The 17065-nt window shown below is 47.0% G+C and overlaps 1 protein-coding gene across 6 annotated transcripts in view; it reads right to left on the bottom strand.

The window, feature by feature from the left end:
• SNX1 (sorting nexin 1) overlaps window positions 1-17065 on the bottom strand; it is a 49537-nt gene continuing 32472 nt past the window's right edge. For 2 of the 6 annotated variants that reach the window (XR_007776264.1, XR_007776265.1), the window contains exons 7-16: window positions 16606-16684; window positions 15240-15315; window positions 12208-12321; window positions 11910-12003; window positions 10900-11105; window positions 7850-7993; window positions 6716-6796; window positions 5624-5695; window positions 4261-4443; window positions 1-657 (exon numbers count right to left, since the gene is read on the bottom strand). Coding sequence is in view for 2 of the 6 variants with exons in the window: in XM_050967438.1 (XP_050823395.1) it covers window positions 4866-4916; window positions 5624-5695; window positions 6716-6796; window positions 7850-7993; window positions 10900-11105; window positions 11910-12003; window positions 12208-12321; window positions 15240-15315; window positions 16606-16684 (917 nt within the window). In the remaining 4 variants the exon portion in view is untranslated. Of the gene's footprint in view, window positions 658-4260; window positions 4444-4471; window positions 4917-5623; window positions 5696-6715; window positions 6797-7849; window positions 7994-10899; window positions 11106-11909; window positions 12004-12207; window positions 12322-15239; window positions 15316-16605; window positions 16685-17065 lie in introns of those variants that run through there. The other 4 variants (XR_007776266.1, XR_007776267.1, XM_050967440.1 and 1 more) reach the window with 4 other exon arrangements.

Genomic DNA, 17065 nt, shown 5'->3' with positions numbered 1-17065 from the left:
CAAAATAGTATTTTTCAATTCACCTAATACAAGTACTGTAGGGCAATCTCTTTACAATGAAAGTTGAACTTACAAATGTAAAATTATCCAAAAAAACTGGATTAAAAAATAAAACAATGTAAAATTTTAGAGCCTGCAAGTCCACTCAGTCCTACTTCTTGGTCAGCCAATTGCTCAGACAAACCCGCTTGTTTACATTTGTGGGAGATAACGCTGCCTGCTTCTTGTTTACATCACCTGAAAGTGAGAACAGGTGTTCACATGGCACTGTTGTGGCCAGTGTCACAAGATATTTATGTGCCAGGGATGCTAAAGATTTAGATGTCCCTTCATGCTTCAGCTGCCATTCCAGAAGACATGCGTCCATGCTTTTGACAGGTGCTGCTCAATAATGATCCAAAGCAAGGCAGACCAACACGTTCATTTTCATCATCTGAGTCAGACTGCACCAGCAAAAGGTTGATTTTCTTTTTTGGTGGTTCGGGTTCTTTGCAGTTTCCGCATCAGAGTGGTGCTCTTTTAAGACTTTTGAAAGCATGCGCCACACTTCATCACTCTCAGATTTTGGAAGGCACTTCAGATTCTTAAACCATGGGTTGAGAGCTGTAGCTATCTTTAGAAATCTCACATTGGTATCTTCTTTGCGTTTTGTCAAATCTGCAGAGAGAGAGAGTTCTTAAAATGAACAACATGTGCTAGGTCATCATCCGAGACTGCTATAACACAAAATATATGGCAGAATGCAGGTAAAACAGGGCAGGAGGCATACACTTTCCCCCCAAGGAGTTCAGTCACAAATTTAATTAACAAGCGTCATCAGCATGGAAGCATGTCCTCTGGAACAGCGGCTGAAGTATGAAGGGGCATATGAATGTTTAGCAGATCTGGCACATAAATACCTTTCAACTAGGGTGACCAGCTGTCCTGATTTTATAGGGACAGTCCTGATTTTTTGGGTCTTTTTCTTACGAAGCGCTGGGACCCCAGAGGTTGCAGTGCCTGGAGCAGGGAGTTGAGCCCAGCGGGAGAGGAGCTGCCATGCCACCCTTTGAAACATTCTGGTGACTCAGTCCTGGGTCCCAACCTACAGGGTGAGAAAGTCTGCCTTAAACGGCAACTGCCCCATCTTCCTGGGAATCTGGCCTTCCTCACCCATTCCCCAACATTGTTATGACCCGCGCTAGTAGCAGGGTGGATTAGAGCCTGGTTCTCAAGCTGCTGGGGTTCAGGACCCAGGTGTGAACTTCAAGAGCCTCTCATGACTCACTAAATAGCTTCAGTGCAAAAACCATCTAGCTTACTGAATACCCAGGAGATACACTAGCCCTATTAACACAGTAAGTACTAAACAAGTACACTGCATACCATAGCGGCGGCTCCCGGCCCCTCTTGTTGCAACCTCTGTGGTAGCAGCACTGCTCAGTTTGGGGCTAGCCCCCCTGGCAGGCCAAATTTGCATGAGGCGTTGTGACCTAGCCCATGGGGTTGCAGTGTTACACATATCTGGCCCAGCCAGTGCCCCCATTATCATGATATTGGGGGGCTGGGTCAAACCTGAGCAGCACTGCAACCCTGGGCACAAGATGAGGCCTCTGACAGCTGCAGGAGCTGTGGTGGGGCAAGTATAAGAGGCAGACTCTACAATCCCCCCTACCCCCTGGGGCAGGACCCAACCCTCCCCCCATCTCCACACAACTCTGTCATTCTCACAGTGTAATTTGCAGTCATGACCCAGAGGTTGAGAAGCCCTGGATTAGACTGTAGACTAGCAGAAAGGCTCATGTTTTATTTCTCTCTGTAAAAGGCCAGGTAGGGGACACAAATAATCCCTATCCTGCACTGGTCCAGCAGTCACTGACTAGCTGTTCAGGTCAAGGTCCTCTGGGGCACAGGTAAGTGTGAGAGATCCCACTGCTCAGCCCTGAAAGCCTTTCCTCGAAGGCAGCTCACAGCGAGCCTAGAGGAAGGGGTGAAATTTATGCTCTGCAACTATCCCTGCAAATGACTAGGCTCAAGGAAAGCACCACTGGGGAGGTTGCATGCCAGGCTCCCCTGTGCTGCTAGGACAGGAAACAGGGCCATTTAAGAGTTTAATTTGTTGCATCTTTATCCTCAACCTGGACACCCTCATCCCAGCCCTCAGCAAGGCAGGAGCATGCAGTGTCTGGCTTCTGGGGGAAGGTAGGACCTTGGCTGGGCTTGGGCAAAGGGAGAGTGAAATTCAGCCATGAGAGATGTTTGAGCACATCTTCCTGATAATCCCCATGGGGCTCATTCTCCTGCCACAGGTGGCTGCCTTTCAGGGAAGGGTGACATGCTGGGCAGGGTAGGTAAAACATCACTTTAGCATCTCTCTGGCTGTAAGATACCATATTCTATGGACTAGCTGCTCATTTGCAGACATCCTTAAATGCCTTGTCCCAGGCTCAGTGATTCCTTCACCATCCCTTTAATATACAGAGCCTGGGACCCATATTCCTCTGCAGGGTTGAAGGATAAAACGTGGCAATTCTAGACCTAGGGGCAGGGGGCTTGTAGTGCTCCACAGCACACCCTCTGGGCAAGCCAGAGGTAGCCTCTCTAGGTCAGTGGTTTTCAAACCCCTCCCCCACACACTTGTAGAACCCTTTAAAAAAAGAAGTCAAATGGAGGTACAGCCCCCAGGGTCCACAGGTTGAAAACTACTGCTCGGGGCGGGGGGGTATTTAGGGCTTTACATGTCTCCTTTACCATTTCAAATTTGTAGAGAATCTGTCTCAGGTCACAGCAGTGACACTAGGAATGGCCTAGGCCATGTTTCTCCTTTGTCTTAGCCATAACTAATTAGACCTAGAGCACATCTAACATGTGCTAGGCCTTGTGTGAAGGTGACACCCCAAGGAGTGCAGAAGGGTATATATAGTACTGCACTTAAGGTTGCTGCAGAGTCAGAGACAGCCTGGCACAATCTTATAGGCCCTACCCCTTCTTAGGGCCACTACCCCCGCCCCCGCCCCCCCCAGAAGGAGTGGCTAGTTCACTGCTGAGGAAACAGCTGTTAGCTTCCCACTCCTGCTTTGTTCAGGGGAGGAGTGGTATCAAGTGTAAGACAATGCAACCCTCTGCAGTCTGACACAGAACCCCAAAATACCATTTGAGCAAACTCTAGGTAAACTGGCCCTCAAGGTGCAATGTTAAGTGTAAATACCTGGCTAGTGCTTTGCCTTATTGCTCAGGGTACCAAAACAGCTAAAATCAAACCTGTTAAGCCAAGGGCAGGGGCTAGCCTGTGGTGAAAACTTTTTGCCTATAGGGTTAAGACCTCCAACATGAGGGCAGCCTTGTTTAAAGGAGAGGATCTGTGATCAAACCATTTCTCCTGCACTGACTGTTGCTAAGAGCCCACACATGCCACAGTAACAGATTCCAAAAGCACACGACAGCAGCATCTAGCAGAATTAAGCTGCATTAAAAGGAGTTTACTGGAACAGTTTTAACCTAATTCCCTGCTGAGGTTGGAACACTGTGAAAGCTGGTGGAGGAACACGTGTAAGCAACCTTGTGGCCAAGGCCTTTTCAGGCACTGTTCAGATCCTTCTGGTGATTGTTTGCATTTAAGGTTGTTTTCTCTGCACAACAGTCTACTTTGATTAAAACTTAGTATGCAAGTCAAGGGTGGTTATCAGTGGCAGGTGGCTGAAATGTAATACCAGAACCCCTGGATACAGACGGGGGTCCTGCAGTTCCCTGTGATCTCAAGGCAAAGTCTCATTTGAGGAAGCTTGTTTCCCCACAACACAGCTCACAAGTGAGGCACAGCATTCTCAGCCTGCGGTTTTGTCAAGTGTTCTGTGATATTTGGTGTTTTAGTGTCAGCGTGTGGAGTCACACAACTAGTTGAGTTCCACATCTAAGTGAGAGTAGAAATACCTGTGTTCAGGCTCTGGTTCTGCACTCGGGAGCCATACAGGCTCCAACAAGAAGGCAAGTTGAAACATGTTTGGTTTTTAGTCCTGAGGTCCAATTCATTTTTAAATGCTCTGGGCTGGCAAGACAGAGGGATAATAGGCTCTGCAGGTGCAAGATACAGGAGAACAAAGGCACACTGCACAATGGAGAGCACAGTGCACACTAAATTTGGGGTGGGGAGGAGAAAGGTGGTGACTAAGGGTTTCCTCTAGAAGTCCCATCCCACAGACCATTCTCCCCCATGCACAAGTCCGGAGCGTTAGAAGGCGAGACAAGGCCAGTTAAACTTTTAATTGCTCAGTAGGGTAATACCTGTTGCTAGCCCAGGGAGGGAGTGTTTGAAGTGATAGTCTAATTTCTACTCCAGATCTTCCAGTGTTTGTTTTAATTGAGAAACTGGTTTCCAGCTTCCCACAATATATTCAAAATAAAAATCATCCTGTGATAAGCTTTAGCTTGGTTTGACAAGACTCCCCACCTCCAGCCATGCGGCACCTACTCAGAAGAGACAAGAATTAGCTGGTTTGCCCCGATTTTTAAATCTTTTATTACATAATCTTCATGGCACTGCAGGAGTAACAGAAAGCCATTATTCCCAGGTCCTAGAGCCCAGCCTGAAAAATATACATTTTATTTATATACACAATATCATTAACCCCCTCCCCACATACACCATGTACTTTAGGTCTTGGCTGAAAGCAGGAAACTAGTCTCTCCATTAAGAAAATATATATATATGAAGCTAAATCAAAAATACAATTAGAAGAGTTACTGTCTGGGCTGCTGCTCATTTGGGGGTTAAATCTCTAACGGCTCTGCAGGACGCATTCAGTTAGGGTCTGTCTGTAAAAGGCGAAGAGGTATAGTGTATAAAAAGGCAGAGTGAGTTCAGGCGTGTTCTGGTTTGCTTGGTCTGGTTATGAGATGGCCTTGGCTTCAGGTAAGAATGCCTCCCAGTACTTCACCAGCTGCGGAGACCACAAGGAGACAAAAGACAAGCAGTCAGTCATCTGCCAAGACAAGATCCCAATTGAAGTCTAGTGCTTTAAGGAAAAGGCCTGTTCCTTCTACAACACAGGAACTATACTGTCTATAGAGGAATTTGACCATAGTGGTCTAGTGGAAGCACACCGACCCTTGCTCATTTTCACTGACCCAGGCAGACCTCTGGCTATACTGATGGCCTGGTTTGTTATTAAGTTGCCATGCTTAACTACTCCTTTTCCTGCTGCTTGTACCATCACTATGTGATTCAAGTTTCCAGGTTTAGCTTAGCCTCTGATAGGACATGGTTATTCAAAACAGACACCACTCATCTCTGCTCAGGAGCATCATCATTTCTCCGAAGAAGTGAGCTGTAGCTCACGAAAGCTCATGCTGAAAATAAATTTGTTAGTCTCTAAGGTGCCACAAGTACTCCTGTTTTTGCAGATACAGACTAACACGGCTGCTACTCTGAAACCTATCACTCTGGGGCTGGGTAGGTCTCTGGCTTACCAGGGCAGCCAATGCTGCATTCTGCATGTACTATATAGGAGTCTTTAGTGTAGGTTTTCACAGCTAGGCTTTACTTTGCCAGGTGTAACCCAATACACATCCTCCTACATTTGACTGGACTTGAAGTCAGGAATAAGCCGGTTGAGGGATTTATGAGCTGCTGGTTGGGGATTCTCACCTGCTGCTGTGAGTTTAAGAGTGTCTCAAGATATTTAGTCACGTGGTTTCTGAAGTCCTTTGATTTCTCTTTCTGCAGGAGACAAGACATTAATTCAGCCTCTCATACCTACAGTGTGGTTCATCTCAGGCTGGAACAGGCAAGACTCAAAAAGATCTGCAAAGAGGATTTTGCTTACAGTTTTCATTTAGGATTCTTGATATGAGTGGTCATGTCATGCACATTCAATTCAAACTTTAAAAGTTTTTAATAAGTTGATATTTAAAATCAAATTTACACAAGTTAAGAGGGAAGGTACTGTACATCTGGGGTCAGGCTTGGGTTATGGGGGATTGCAAGCATCGGTTACAAGGTTCACGAGGTACATACATATCACATAACCAGTATAGATCCAGACCAGGGTGTGGGAGTTTTTAGAGTTGGTTGATAAGTGGGCTTGGGTACACCACCCATGGAATGTATTAAGAGTCCATGCTGATATTAGTGTAGAGAATAAGTACATGGGTGGGGTGTGTCCCTCAGTTTATCAGGGAAGGAAGTGGGTTATTTTAATTGGATTAGAAACAGTGCGAAGATGTCAGCACTCCTGTCAGTGGCCTGAAGGAGCTACCTGAAGTTGCCTGCAATAAGTTGCTGGGATACTTGCTACTAGAGTGCACCATTCGTCCTGTGTGTCCTATGTCTGTGGACACTGGAGCAGTGCAAAGACCAGAGCTCCGGGCATGTTACTCATTGGAGGGGCCAGGTAGGTGTGTGTGTGTGTGTGTGTGTGTGTGTGTGTGTGTGTGTGTGTGTGTGTGTGTGTGTGTGTGTGAGAGAGAGAGAGAGAGAGAGAGACAGACAGACAGACAGACAGATTTTTTTTTGCCCAATAAGGCTGGATTGTCCAGTTTTATAGTCCTGAGTCCAGAGGACATTTGGGAGGAGCAGGGAAGGGATTGGGGGAATTCCCTCCTACCCACCCCACTGTTAGACATCTCAGTATCAGTGACTAGGGCAGAGCATAATGCCCATCTGAAGGCAGACAGGAATGCAAGATGGGAGTGAGTTTGATTATGCGCATGCTGCAGGAAGGACTGAGATCCACTGTACCTCAAACCGTATCACTTCCTTGCGGACCACGGTAGAAATCCGCTCGAAATCCCTTTCGTACTGCGTCACACGAGACTCCCACTGCAAAGAGTTGCCAGATCATGTTATTTCTTCAACTCCCAGGGCAGGGCAGATTCCATTTGGATTACACAGTCACTTCCTCTTCCAATACGTCCACTGCACTGAGCTGCTTAGTGCCACCTACAACTCCCTGCAGATAAACCTCAAGGGAGAGTCCCTGCTTACTTCAATGTCTCCCCTCAGTGGGGAAACAATCTCGCTCTTGGTGGGCTATTAGAGTAGAGCTCCCCAGGCTGCATATCCATCAGGTTCCCTCATTATTACTATACAGCCAGCTGCAGCACCAGCCCCATGTAATCCAACAAGAGTTGAATAACTACCACACCATCAAGCTGGAGGAAGACAGAGCTAGGTCGCATGCACTGGAAAGGTCCCACTGAGGACGGAGAGAAGATCTCCCCATAGAACCTTGTGCTGACAGGCCTCTGTTTAAACCAGGCTTGGGTCTTGCACAAAGAAGGGCAAAATTCTGGTCACTAGCCAGAAACCCATCCCTTCCACTAATAGAACTTCCTATCTCCTAGGCCAGAGATGATCAAACTTACTGACCCTCTGAGCCTTATGTGACAATCTTCAGAAGTTCGAAAACTGGGGCACACTGAGACACAGCCCCCACCTTCCTGCTGGGCAGAAGCCACCATCCCACTGCCAGGGAGAGATGTCAAGCTCCCCCTCCCACATCCGGTAGGTGGAAAACAGGGAAGCGAGGCTCTGCAAGCTGCACTTTAACAGTAAAATCCACTTGTTGCTTGTGAGCCACTGTTTGGCCACCCCTGTCCTAGGCTCAGGACACACAACTCACCACTGGGGTGGAAGCAGAGCCATTGCCTGGTCTAGAGAAGTGGCTCTGACCTTTTATTTATAGTTCCTGGGCAGTGCTACTTGGTAACCAGGCTTGTTGGGATGGTGTGCAGAAGGGAAGGGTCATTGCACTGGTTTGGCAGGCAAACCAAGGCAATTGCACAGCACAATGAGACATTACACCAAGGCCTGCTTAGCTGGTGCCCTGGTTTGAGGCAGCTTGCCTCCCCATCCCCTCAAAAAGTTCCTCACCTCAGAGATCTCCTCTTTGGCCTGCTGTAGCTTGTCAGGTTTGTTGGCCCACAGCAGCCTAGCCTCAGTTTCCCGCTTCTTCTGCAACATGGTCTGGGCATCCTGCCAACGCTGCCAGGTTTTCATGCGCTGGTCAAAGGCACCCTGCCAGTGCCGGAGCAGACAGAACATTAGACCAACACTTTGCCCTCACAGCTGCGTTCAGTGCATCTGCATAAGGGGACGGTCACAGCATTACACAAAGGTTTGTTATGCAGTCAAGGGGGCTGTATTAGACAGTGAAACCAAGCTACCATGCCAGTCCCCTCCACTGACCTGCTCCAGCCTCTGCTAGGAGTGTTTCATTGCTCTGTCTCATAGGACACTGCCCCCTGGCTCTGGGATGGGCCAATGCACACAATTTACATTATCTGTAACTGACTTCCAGGAGTCTCATAACATGGCCTTCCTTCCTGCTCCAGTGACAGTCACCCACCAAGCTACTTTTGAGCTAGTAATCCCAAAAGAATCATCTGAGCTGGGTAATTTACTGTCTCCTCTCTGGAGCTATTGGGGTGCGTTTCAAGGCAGTAGAGCACCTTTGTCTCTTGACAAGATCTGGAAACCTTCCCTTTGAAGAGTCTCTGAATTGAAGACTGGCTACATGTTGGAGAATTTCAACAGTGGAACCTGCTCCTTCAGAGTTCTGTAACTTGGAGTTTCCGACTGGAGGAGCCAGCATACAGCGTGGTAAGGCCAGAGACTCCTTGTGCTCCAGGCAACCCAAAGCTTGCCCCCTTTAGGATTGGAAAATCCCAAGGCCACATCAACTGGTCTGTTAAGGTAGGGAGAGACTAGTGCACACGAACAGGCCAGGACAGGTCATGGATCTGCAGGATGGTGGTGCAATGAAGAAAGCTTTTCAGAGTCCCCATTACCCCCAGTTAGGAAATTAGAATCACTTTGCAAACTGAGCAAGGCAATTGAGCAGGCCTGAATCTGCCGCACAGCACAAGTCTTGTATAGTGGAAAAGGAGGCTGCGAGAACAAGGTAACTGGATGCTACCTGCTCAACAGATGTCCCCTGTGTGGTTATGAATGCTACCCAGAGAAAGTGAAGTGCTGAGCAAGTCTCTACTTTGAGACCTTGTAGTGGCCCTTGCTCCTAGAATGCCTAACCAGGGGCAGCTCTAGGTATTTTGCCACCCCAAGCACGGCAGGCAGGCTGCCTTCGGCAGCTTGCTTGCAGGAGGTCCCCGGTCCCACGGATTTGGCGGCACGCCTGTGGGAGGTCCGCTGAAGGCGCGGGACCAGCGGACCTTCTGCAGGAATGCCGCCGATGGCAACCTGCCTGCCGTCCTCGCGGTAACTGGCAGAGCGCCCCCCTGTGGCTTGCTGCCCCAGGCATGCGCTTGGCATGCTGGTGCCTGGAGCCAACCTGTGCTTAGCACAGTTCCAGAGACTAGGGGCACATACTCCTTTCAGAATGTGGCTCTTCTGTTAGCATTGCCAGTCACAAGTGACACTGCCAATCATGAGAGGCAGATCCTAGTCCCATGCAGCAAGGGCACATGTAAGTGACTGAGACAGGCTATTCCTCCCTGCAGGCCCCTTGCCCCAGTTTCTTTCAGGCTTCTGAGTAGCTGTCCCAGGACTCAGCCAGCACTTTCAAACCCAGGTGCTTGGAGTTAAATGCTTAATTTTCAAAGGTGCCAAGTACCTGCAGCTTGTATTGTTTTCAGGAGGATTTATGGAAAATCAGCACTTCAAACTCTGGCCAGATACTGATCTGTAACCTGGGTTAGAAAGTGTTGACCATGTACTTTAGCGGTATGTTTGGTATCGGGGATCTGCAAGAGTTGCCTGAACAGATTAACCCTCCCCTGCTTTGGTCAGGGGTAGGGGATGAGCATCCGTTTCACAACACAGGAGACAAACTACATGGGCTTTGGTAAAAGCCCAAGAGCACTTCAGACACTGAAGGACAAAGACAAGCTAGGGGGAAACAAAGGGGTAGAAACCCTGACCCTCCTGCTGGGGATCTCCCCCAGCAGAAAGTCAATACATCTTCCCTACAACACGGTTAGAACCCAGACTACAGCTTAAGAATTTATGCAGGCAGTAGTATCAGAATTCTCGGCTCAGTTTGTGTGTATTTATCCCCCACAATTCCCTCCTAAGTATGCACTGTAGCCCCATGTGACAGATGGAACTGCGGCCCAGACACGTTAAGGGTCTTGCATCAGGTGTCTCATACTGTGACAGAGCCCAGATTAGGACCCAGGTCTTCCAAGCTCCAGGCGCACCCCCTAATCACCAAGCCAGCCTTCCTCTCTGGACTCCTATGCAGAGGATGACCATCAAGGAGAGAGACGGGAAGGAGCAATTTACAACAGTTTGCAGAGATTGGACAAGTGACAAATCTAGAACAGCAGCAAGGAAAGGAAAATCTTTAAAATGAGCTGAGCCCCAGATACCACCTAGGCTCCATGTCCTGTACTGATGACTAATGAAGCCAATCCCTTTCCTGGGCTCCCAGCTACTCTGGGACTTTGTTCTTTGTATCAATTTGTAATGCAGCCTGAGACTGACCACATGGGTCAGAGGGGAGAACTCTAGAAGAGCTAAGCTTGGCCCATGGAGAATATTTACCAGGTCAGTGCATCAGGCTCATGCAGCACAAGCTCACAGCAGGCCTGTCCCATCTTGCCCAGGCAAGAGCCATAGTGACAATTTATGGGAGCTACATGTGGTTTATATATTAGCTCAGATAGAACAGTTTCCTCAGCTGTACTACAAAGCAACAGCACAGACTATAGGTCTCTGTATGAAGTGCAGCCAGACCAAGGCTCAGAGAGTGCATCTACAGGGCCCAGCATGCAGTGCTGCATCTTGATCCTACATGCTGTTGGCACCTGTAGTCTGGGCCTGCATCTCCACATTAAGAATGAAAGTGGCCACTTCCTGGCTTGTACCAACTCCAAGGGCCAGGTTCTGACCAGCCCTGCTCTACTCCTGTGGCAAGATGCCAAAGGTTTGCCTGCTATGGCCAGGCTGTGAGGATTGCTTACCCTTACAACCGAGAGAAGGCGAATGTAGTCACTCAGGAGCTCAGCCAGGATGAAGAAGTCACTGTTGGCCTGTTCCTGGTGCAGCTGTTCTATCTTCTCTTCCACCTCAGCCAGCTGGGAGAGTGCTCGGGACAGGGCTGTGTTGTCTTCTGAACTCCCTAACATGGCCAAACTCTTTGCAAACTGTGCTGTGTTCAGTACTAACTCTAGTGGATGGAACGAGAAGATTGTAAATACAGCTGACCGCAGAGCACTCAAAGCAAAGCAGTGACCAATAAGCTGACAACCCAATTAGAAAGATTAGCCCACAGAGTAGGAGAGAGAAGGTTAAAGGTCACTTCTTAGCTCCAATGTAGTTACCAACACAGCTGCCTTCTGACCACCCATGTGGTCAACTGAAAAGAGCCAGTTATCCCACAGCAAGGATCAACTCCCTCTTGGGACTTTGAGGGGAAGGGCTAGGAGCCTGTAGCTAGTAGCAAGAGTGGATAAGTTGGCTGAGAAATAAAGTAGGAGGCCAGGCACCCTAGAGATGCAGATCCCACGCAGCCACTATGTGTTTTTATATATTTCTATGTGAAGAGATAGTGAAATTGCTGCTCCTCACTGCATATAGTTGTCCTTCAGAGAGCTCACAATGAAAAGTAGCAGAATGAACAGCTTCTTGGGAGTCAGAGGGGAAGCTGGAATTGGAGTTTATTCAATTACTGCAGCAGCCTCTGAATCCAGATCAGGAAACTATTTAACCTTACTAATTCTGCCCCTTCTCTGTTGCACATCATGCCTCCTGACCAAGAGATTTTACAGGCCAGATGTATTCCCTCACCCCTTCCAGCTCTGTTTTCCTACTCACTACAGACATGGTATCAGCAAAGGTAACTCTAGGAGAGAAGCACCATATTGCAGAGCAGGTGTTAGTGGTGAGCAGATCTCAACTCCCACACAAGGTCAGAGCTCAGCAGTGTCTATAGTTCAAGCTGCAAGTTCTATTGAGACAGAGAACCAGTTACCTTTCCTGTGGTTGACTAGTGTTTCTACAGCAGCATGTAGCTTCCGTAGGCGCTGCTCCTCACACTCCACCTCCTGAAGTTTCTCCTCAAACCACTGAAATGGACAAATCCACAACAGATGTAAGTTCACACATTCATGGCATGAATGAGGACTGAATGAAGGGTTGCAAATTTACATTTGGGTCTTAGCCAACCTGTTTTCCCTCTTTGACACTCTTAGACTCATAGCCCAAAGGATAGCGTCAAAGTCAAGGGGACAGCAGAGGCTGCCCAAGGAGAAATGTCACTGAATACTTACGATGTCTGCTTCATTCATCTTGATGGTCATTTTGCTGACAGCATCAGTGGCTTTGCTGAACATCTTTAGTATACCTGCTCCACTCAGTGTCTGGGTGCCTACTGCTCGGGGCAGCTGTAGAGAGATAAAAGCCCTTTGGTTGTTCGCTATAGTGGCTGAATTCCTGGTTAGTTTGACCTTAGTGTATCAGAGTACCACATGGACAGAGATACTGCAAAAAAGAGTGCTGTTAGATTGACTGGCTCCATGATAATCATTGCAATGATAGATGTGCACTGACTCAGTTCCCTTTCAGGAGACTAGTTCTGGATAAGGGGCCAAGGCTAGTTAAGTGGCACACTGCCTATAGTTTAGAGGTATGAATTGACATTTGCTATTATGTTGTATGGTTTTACAACTTTATGTAGTTCAAGCTGCTTCCTAAGTCACTCAGTTTAGATGCTCTGGAGTGGATCTCCAAGAACCAGGAGGCATACCTGGCACCTCAGGGCAATGTTTGAAGATTTACTGTCTGCACAGTGCTAGAAGCAAGAGCTTTTGCTATCTTTGCAACATGCCAGGGGATTTAACCTGTATTCTGAGTGTCGTTAGGAAACCCTGCTAGGACTGGCATGCTCATTTGAAACTCAGACTTAGTATTTTAATGGAGATCAAATTTAAGCTAACTGCATGCTTACTGGCCAGGTTACCTCTGTCAATCCCACCCTCAGAAGTGAGCTCATGACAGAGTCTGGCATATGTCGTATGTCATATTGGTTGCAGGATATCAGAGACACAAGGTGGATGAGGTATTATCTTTTACTGCACCAACTTGTTTGCAAGAGAAGCTTTTCAGCTACACAGAGCTCCTTCAGGTCTGGGAAACCAGCTCAAAGTCTGGCATAGATCTTACCAAGGAGACTACACATGCAGTTGCGTACAGCTGTGAAGGTGACTACTAGGAACAGTTCTAACTTCCATAAGTGGAATCATTGTTTAATTTAAAAAAAAAGTTTATTCCCATTAGTCCTACAGAGCCAAAACAGCCAATACTGAGCTGGATTTTATTGCTCAGGCATTGTTTACTATATCAGTTGGTTATACTTTTGCACCCTTCTGTATGCACAGTCACTTGTTCTGACAAGGAGAGAATACAGCTTGACTCATACCAGGGCAAGTTTGCTGGGATGGTGCAGAGGTTTAGCTGTGAACTAAGCACATGATACATGTGTGACAGAGCCACCCATAAGGCTTTATGGAAATATGCCTATATAACTGGAATGTGTTTTATGCTACATATGCCATGTAACATCTCTGTAAAGGTCATGATCTACTGACTCTATTAATCCTATCTGTATGCATGTATCATTTTGTATTCAAAGTTATGAATATTGGCTGAATACTTGTTTGATTCTAAGTAGGCTGTAGTGAAGCAGTAGGTCAGCTTCCTGAAAATGGTCTTCAGGGAGTGCCCATCAAGAAACACTTAAGCCAACAATGAACTTGGAGACACCAATCCACATCTGGGCTTTCCCAGGAATGTGGCTTGGCTGGTAAGGAACTCGGTCATGCATAGACATGTGACTTGCCCAGGTGACTCCAATACTCCATTTTGTAGCTGGACTTGGTATAGGGGAGAGGTGGGGGTCTCCACCCACAAGAAAAAGTCTATTTAAGCCCAGGGGAAACCCTTCCATTTTGTCTTCAGCTGGCTAAAGAAAGGACCTTTCCACCCCCTAAGATACCTAAAAACTGGAACAAAGGACAGTGACTGCAAAGGGTGTGAGTGATTGCTGGACCCAGACTAAAAGGAGATTAGTCTGTAAAAGGAAGCCTTCTGGAACTGGTGAGATTATCTGTATTCAGTTTGATTAGACAGATGTGTTTTATTTTATTTTATTTTGCTTGAGGACTTACTTTGTTTTGTCTGTTACTACCTGGAACCACTTAAATCCTACTTCCTGTATTTAATAAAAATCACTTTTTACTTAAGTCAGAGTATGTGTCAAACAGCTGTGCATATCTATCCGTGTTACAGAGGGTGAACAATTTATGAGTTTACTCAGTATAAGCTTTAAACAGAGTAAAAACACAGACTTTGTGTTTAGACCTCATTGGGAGTTGGGCATCTAAGTGTTAAAGACAAGAACACTTCTGTTAGCTACTTTCAGGTAAGCCTACAGCTGTTAGAAGACAAGATTCAGACCTGGGTCTAGGTTTGCAGCAGACTAGCGAGTCTGGCTCAAACCAGGCAGGGCACTGAAGTCCTAAGCTGATGAGGCAGGAAAGCAGGGGCAGAAGTAGTCTTGGCACATCAGTTGGCAGCTCCCAAGGAGGTTTCTGTGATCTAACCCATCACAACAGGAATAAAGTGTGGAGCCCCAGAGTAACACTGAGTCACTTTAACTAGAAGAGAACGTTAAGACTTATGATCCAAGAGAACACAGTAAAGTGGAGTGAGTCAGTCACTCCCTGCCCCCCCATTTATTGAGCATTTCATATTTGAGACTAACGAGCCTGCTGACTTGAGTTTGGCCAGCACTGGCTTGAGCTTCAGCTGGCTGCCACCTGGACAGTTTGGATTCTCATGCCTGCATGTTTTCAAAGAGCAAGGACTACCCTACCATCTTATGAAGGCATCCCTTTTCCAACAGCTCAGAACTAGCTACCCTAAGGTCTCTGCAGAGCATTCAGAGATCCGCCTCTGAATGAGGCTCTGCTTGACTTGCTCAAGGTCAGTTAGTGACAGCCAGACATAGGGTCTGGTCTCTCAAGTCCTAGATGTTTGTTTCAATAGAAGTTACAGGAATTTGATTCTTATAATTACTGTGTATTGAGAAGAGCTCCTATAATCTGTGCAGAGTAGGTGAAGAGGCAAAAGTGTCGACAGCTTTGACACAAGTGAAAGATTTAGAATGTTACACCCTAACACTGAAAGTTACTTAAATTCCTAAAGTGCATTGTTTCATTTGAATCCTCTTAAGACATGTATTGCGGTTGTCTACCTACACTTCCAGAACACCTGCAGCTGTATTTATGCACTCTATACTAACCTCTTCTTTTTCCAAGAACTCCCTTACATCAGGGTCCTGCAGCATGGTTGGATGGTTGACTATTCTCTGAAGGTACCTATAGAGTGAAAAATGCATTAACAAGCAAGTCATTTGTTCTATCCAGACTTTCCTCCTTTAGCTCTATCATTATTAGCAGTTATAAAAAGCCTCAAGTGAAGTCTGTACAGTATCAGTACAACATGTTATAACAGAACTGGTAAAGTGCAATTAAGTCACCAAGATAGGACCAGCAAACCAGCTGTAGGCTAACAAGCTGTTCCCACCCAGAGATTCTGTTCCTTACAGATTACATATAGAAGGGACCATTACAATCTAGTCTTGACTCATGCGTGTCAGCCCACAGAATTTCACCAAATAATTCCTGCATCTAGCCCATAAATTGTGGTAGAGCTCTAGTACATTTAGAGAGACCAGTCTTGACTCAAGGACTCAAAGAATCTATCATATCCCTTCTGAAGGGAAGTGTTCTTGATATTCCCAAGCTTCAGAAGATTGTGCCGCACCACAGTTCTGAACTCTAGAAGTCAGTCTGCATGTGACTAACAGATCAGAAGCCTCTTTTGGCAAGATTAAGGGCTTGTCTAGACAGAGTTAGTGCATGGCAAACAGGGCTATACATCCATAGCGGCCTAGCATGCTGAGCACTAGCTGGCTGCATGGACCTTGCTACTGCACGACGCTCTCCTCAAGGAACATTTCAAATGGGAGTAGCTGAAAGTGCACTAGGGAGTTTTTAATGCACAGTAGCAGGGTTATGCAGCCAGTTAGCATGTAGTACACTGTACATTTACAGCCCAGCTATCTGCACACTAACCCTCCATCTAGACAAGGCCTAACATCCCAGGTTCACTGCCATCTACCAAGGAAGATGGAACAATTCCATAATGAATTGTTCCCTGCCCCAATCATGCTCAGTTTATAAGCCTGCTGGGCATTCATTTACCTCTTTAGGTTTGGTTTTAGAGCAGAGCCATTTCTGTTTTTAAACAAGCTTCATAACCTACATTGGAACTAGTGCCCTTTGATGTCTAGAACCTGTCTGTACTATACAGGATCTCCTGTAACTGAGGTGAACACAGTTTGCTGAAGTGATGCGGGGGTGGGTGAGGAGTGGGTCTCATCTTGCTGTAGTCATCTGCCCGGGTTTTTAAAAACCCGGGCAGAGTTTTGAGCCGATTCCCATTTAAGTCAGCGAGCTTTGCAAACCTGTGCCCATACTCAGGGGATGTCTCACTGACCCTTCCTTCAAGGCTTCCCCTCTAATTCTTTGCTTGTATTGAGGGTAGCGACACTGAAGAGACGCAGGCTGTCCCGAGGGCAGTGTCTCAGAGGCAATGGCCCATACCTTTCTAGAGCAGCCCGTCTCTTCTCCAGGAATTCCACAGAGGATGAGTCTTCTTTCCCAACTTTCACTTTGGTCATTCCTGGAATGGCAGACAGGAGACATTACTTCATTTGAATAGCACTAGGGACTTTCAGACAGAGGCTTCAGGTAAAGCTAACAAATATGGCAGATCAATCAGAAACAGCTTTCCTCTGAGGCAGCAAGAGGATCCTGTACCAGCAGCAGCCAGGCTGGGAAGGGACAAGGGGATGCTGCCAGATAAGCAGATACAAAGGAGAGAAGCCACGTGCACGGAATGAGGTGGAACAAAGCCTGTGCAGGATTTGAGAGGGGAATAAGTGATCTGGATCCTGAAGTGGAAAGCATGTCAGTGACGATGTGTACCACACTACATGAACTTAGCACACTACCAACTCTGTGTACACAAACTATAGCTATGTGAATAATCAGGTGATTTATT

Source organism: Gopherus flavomarginatus, chromosome 9 (assembly GCF_025201925.1).
Source record: "Gopherus flavomarginatus isolate rGopFla2 chromosome 9, rGopFla2.mat.asm, whole genome shotgun sequence".
Taxonomy (NCBI): Eukaryota; Metazoa; Chordata; order Testudines; family Testudinidae; genus Gopherus; species Gopherus flavomarginatus.
This window is presented reverse-complemented; position numbering and strand designations above follow the sequence as displayed.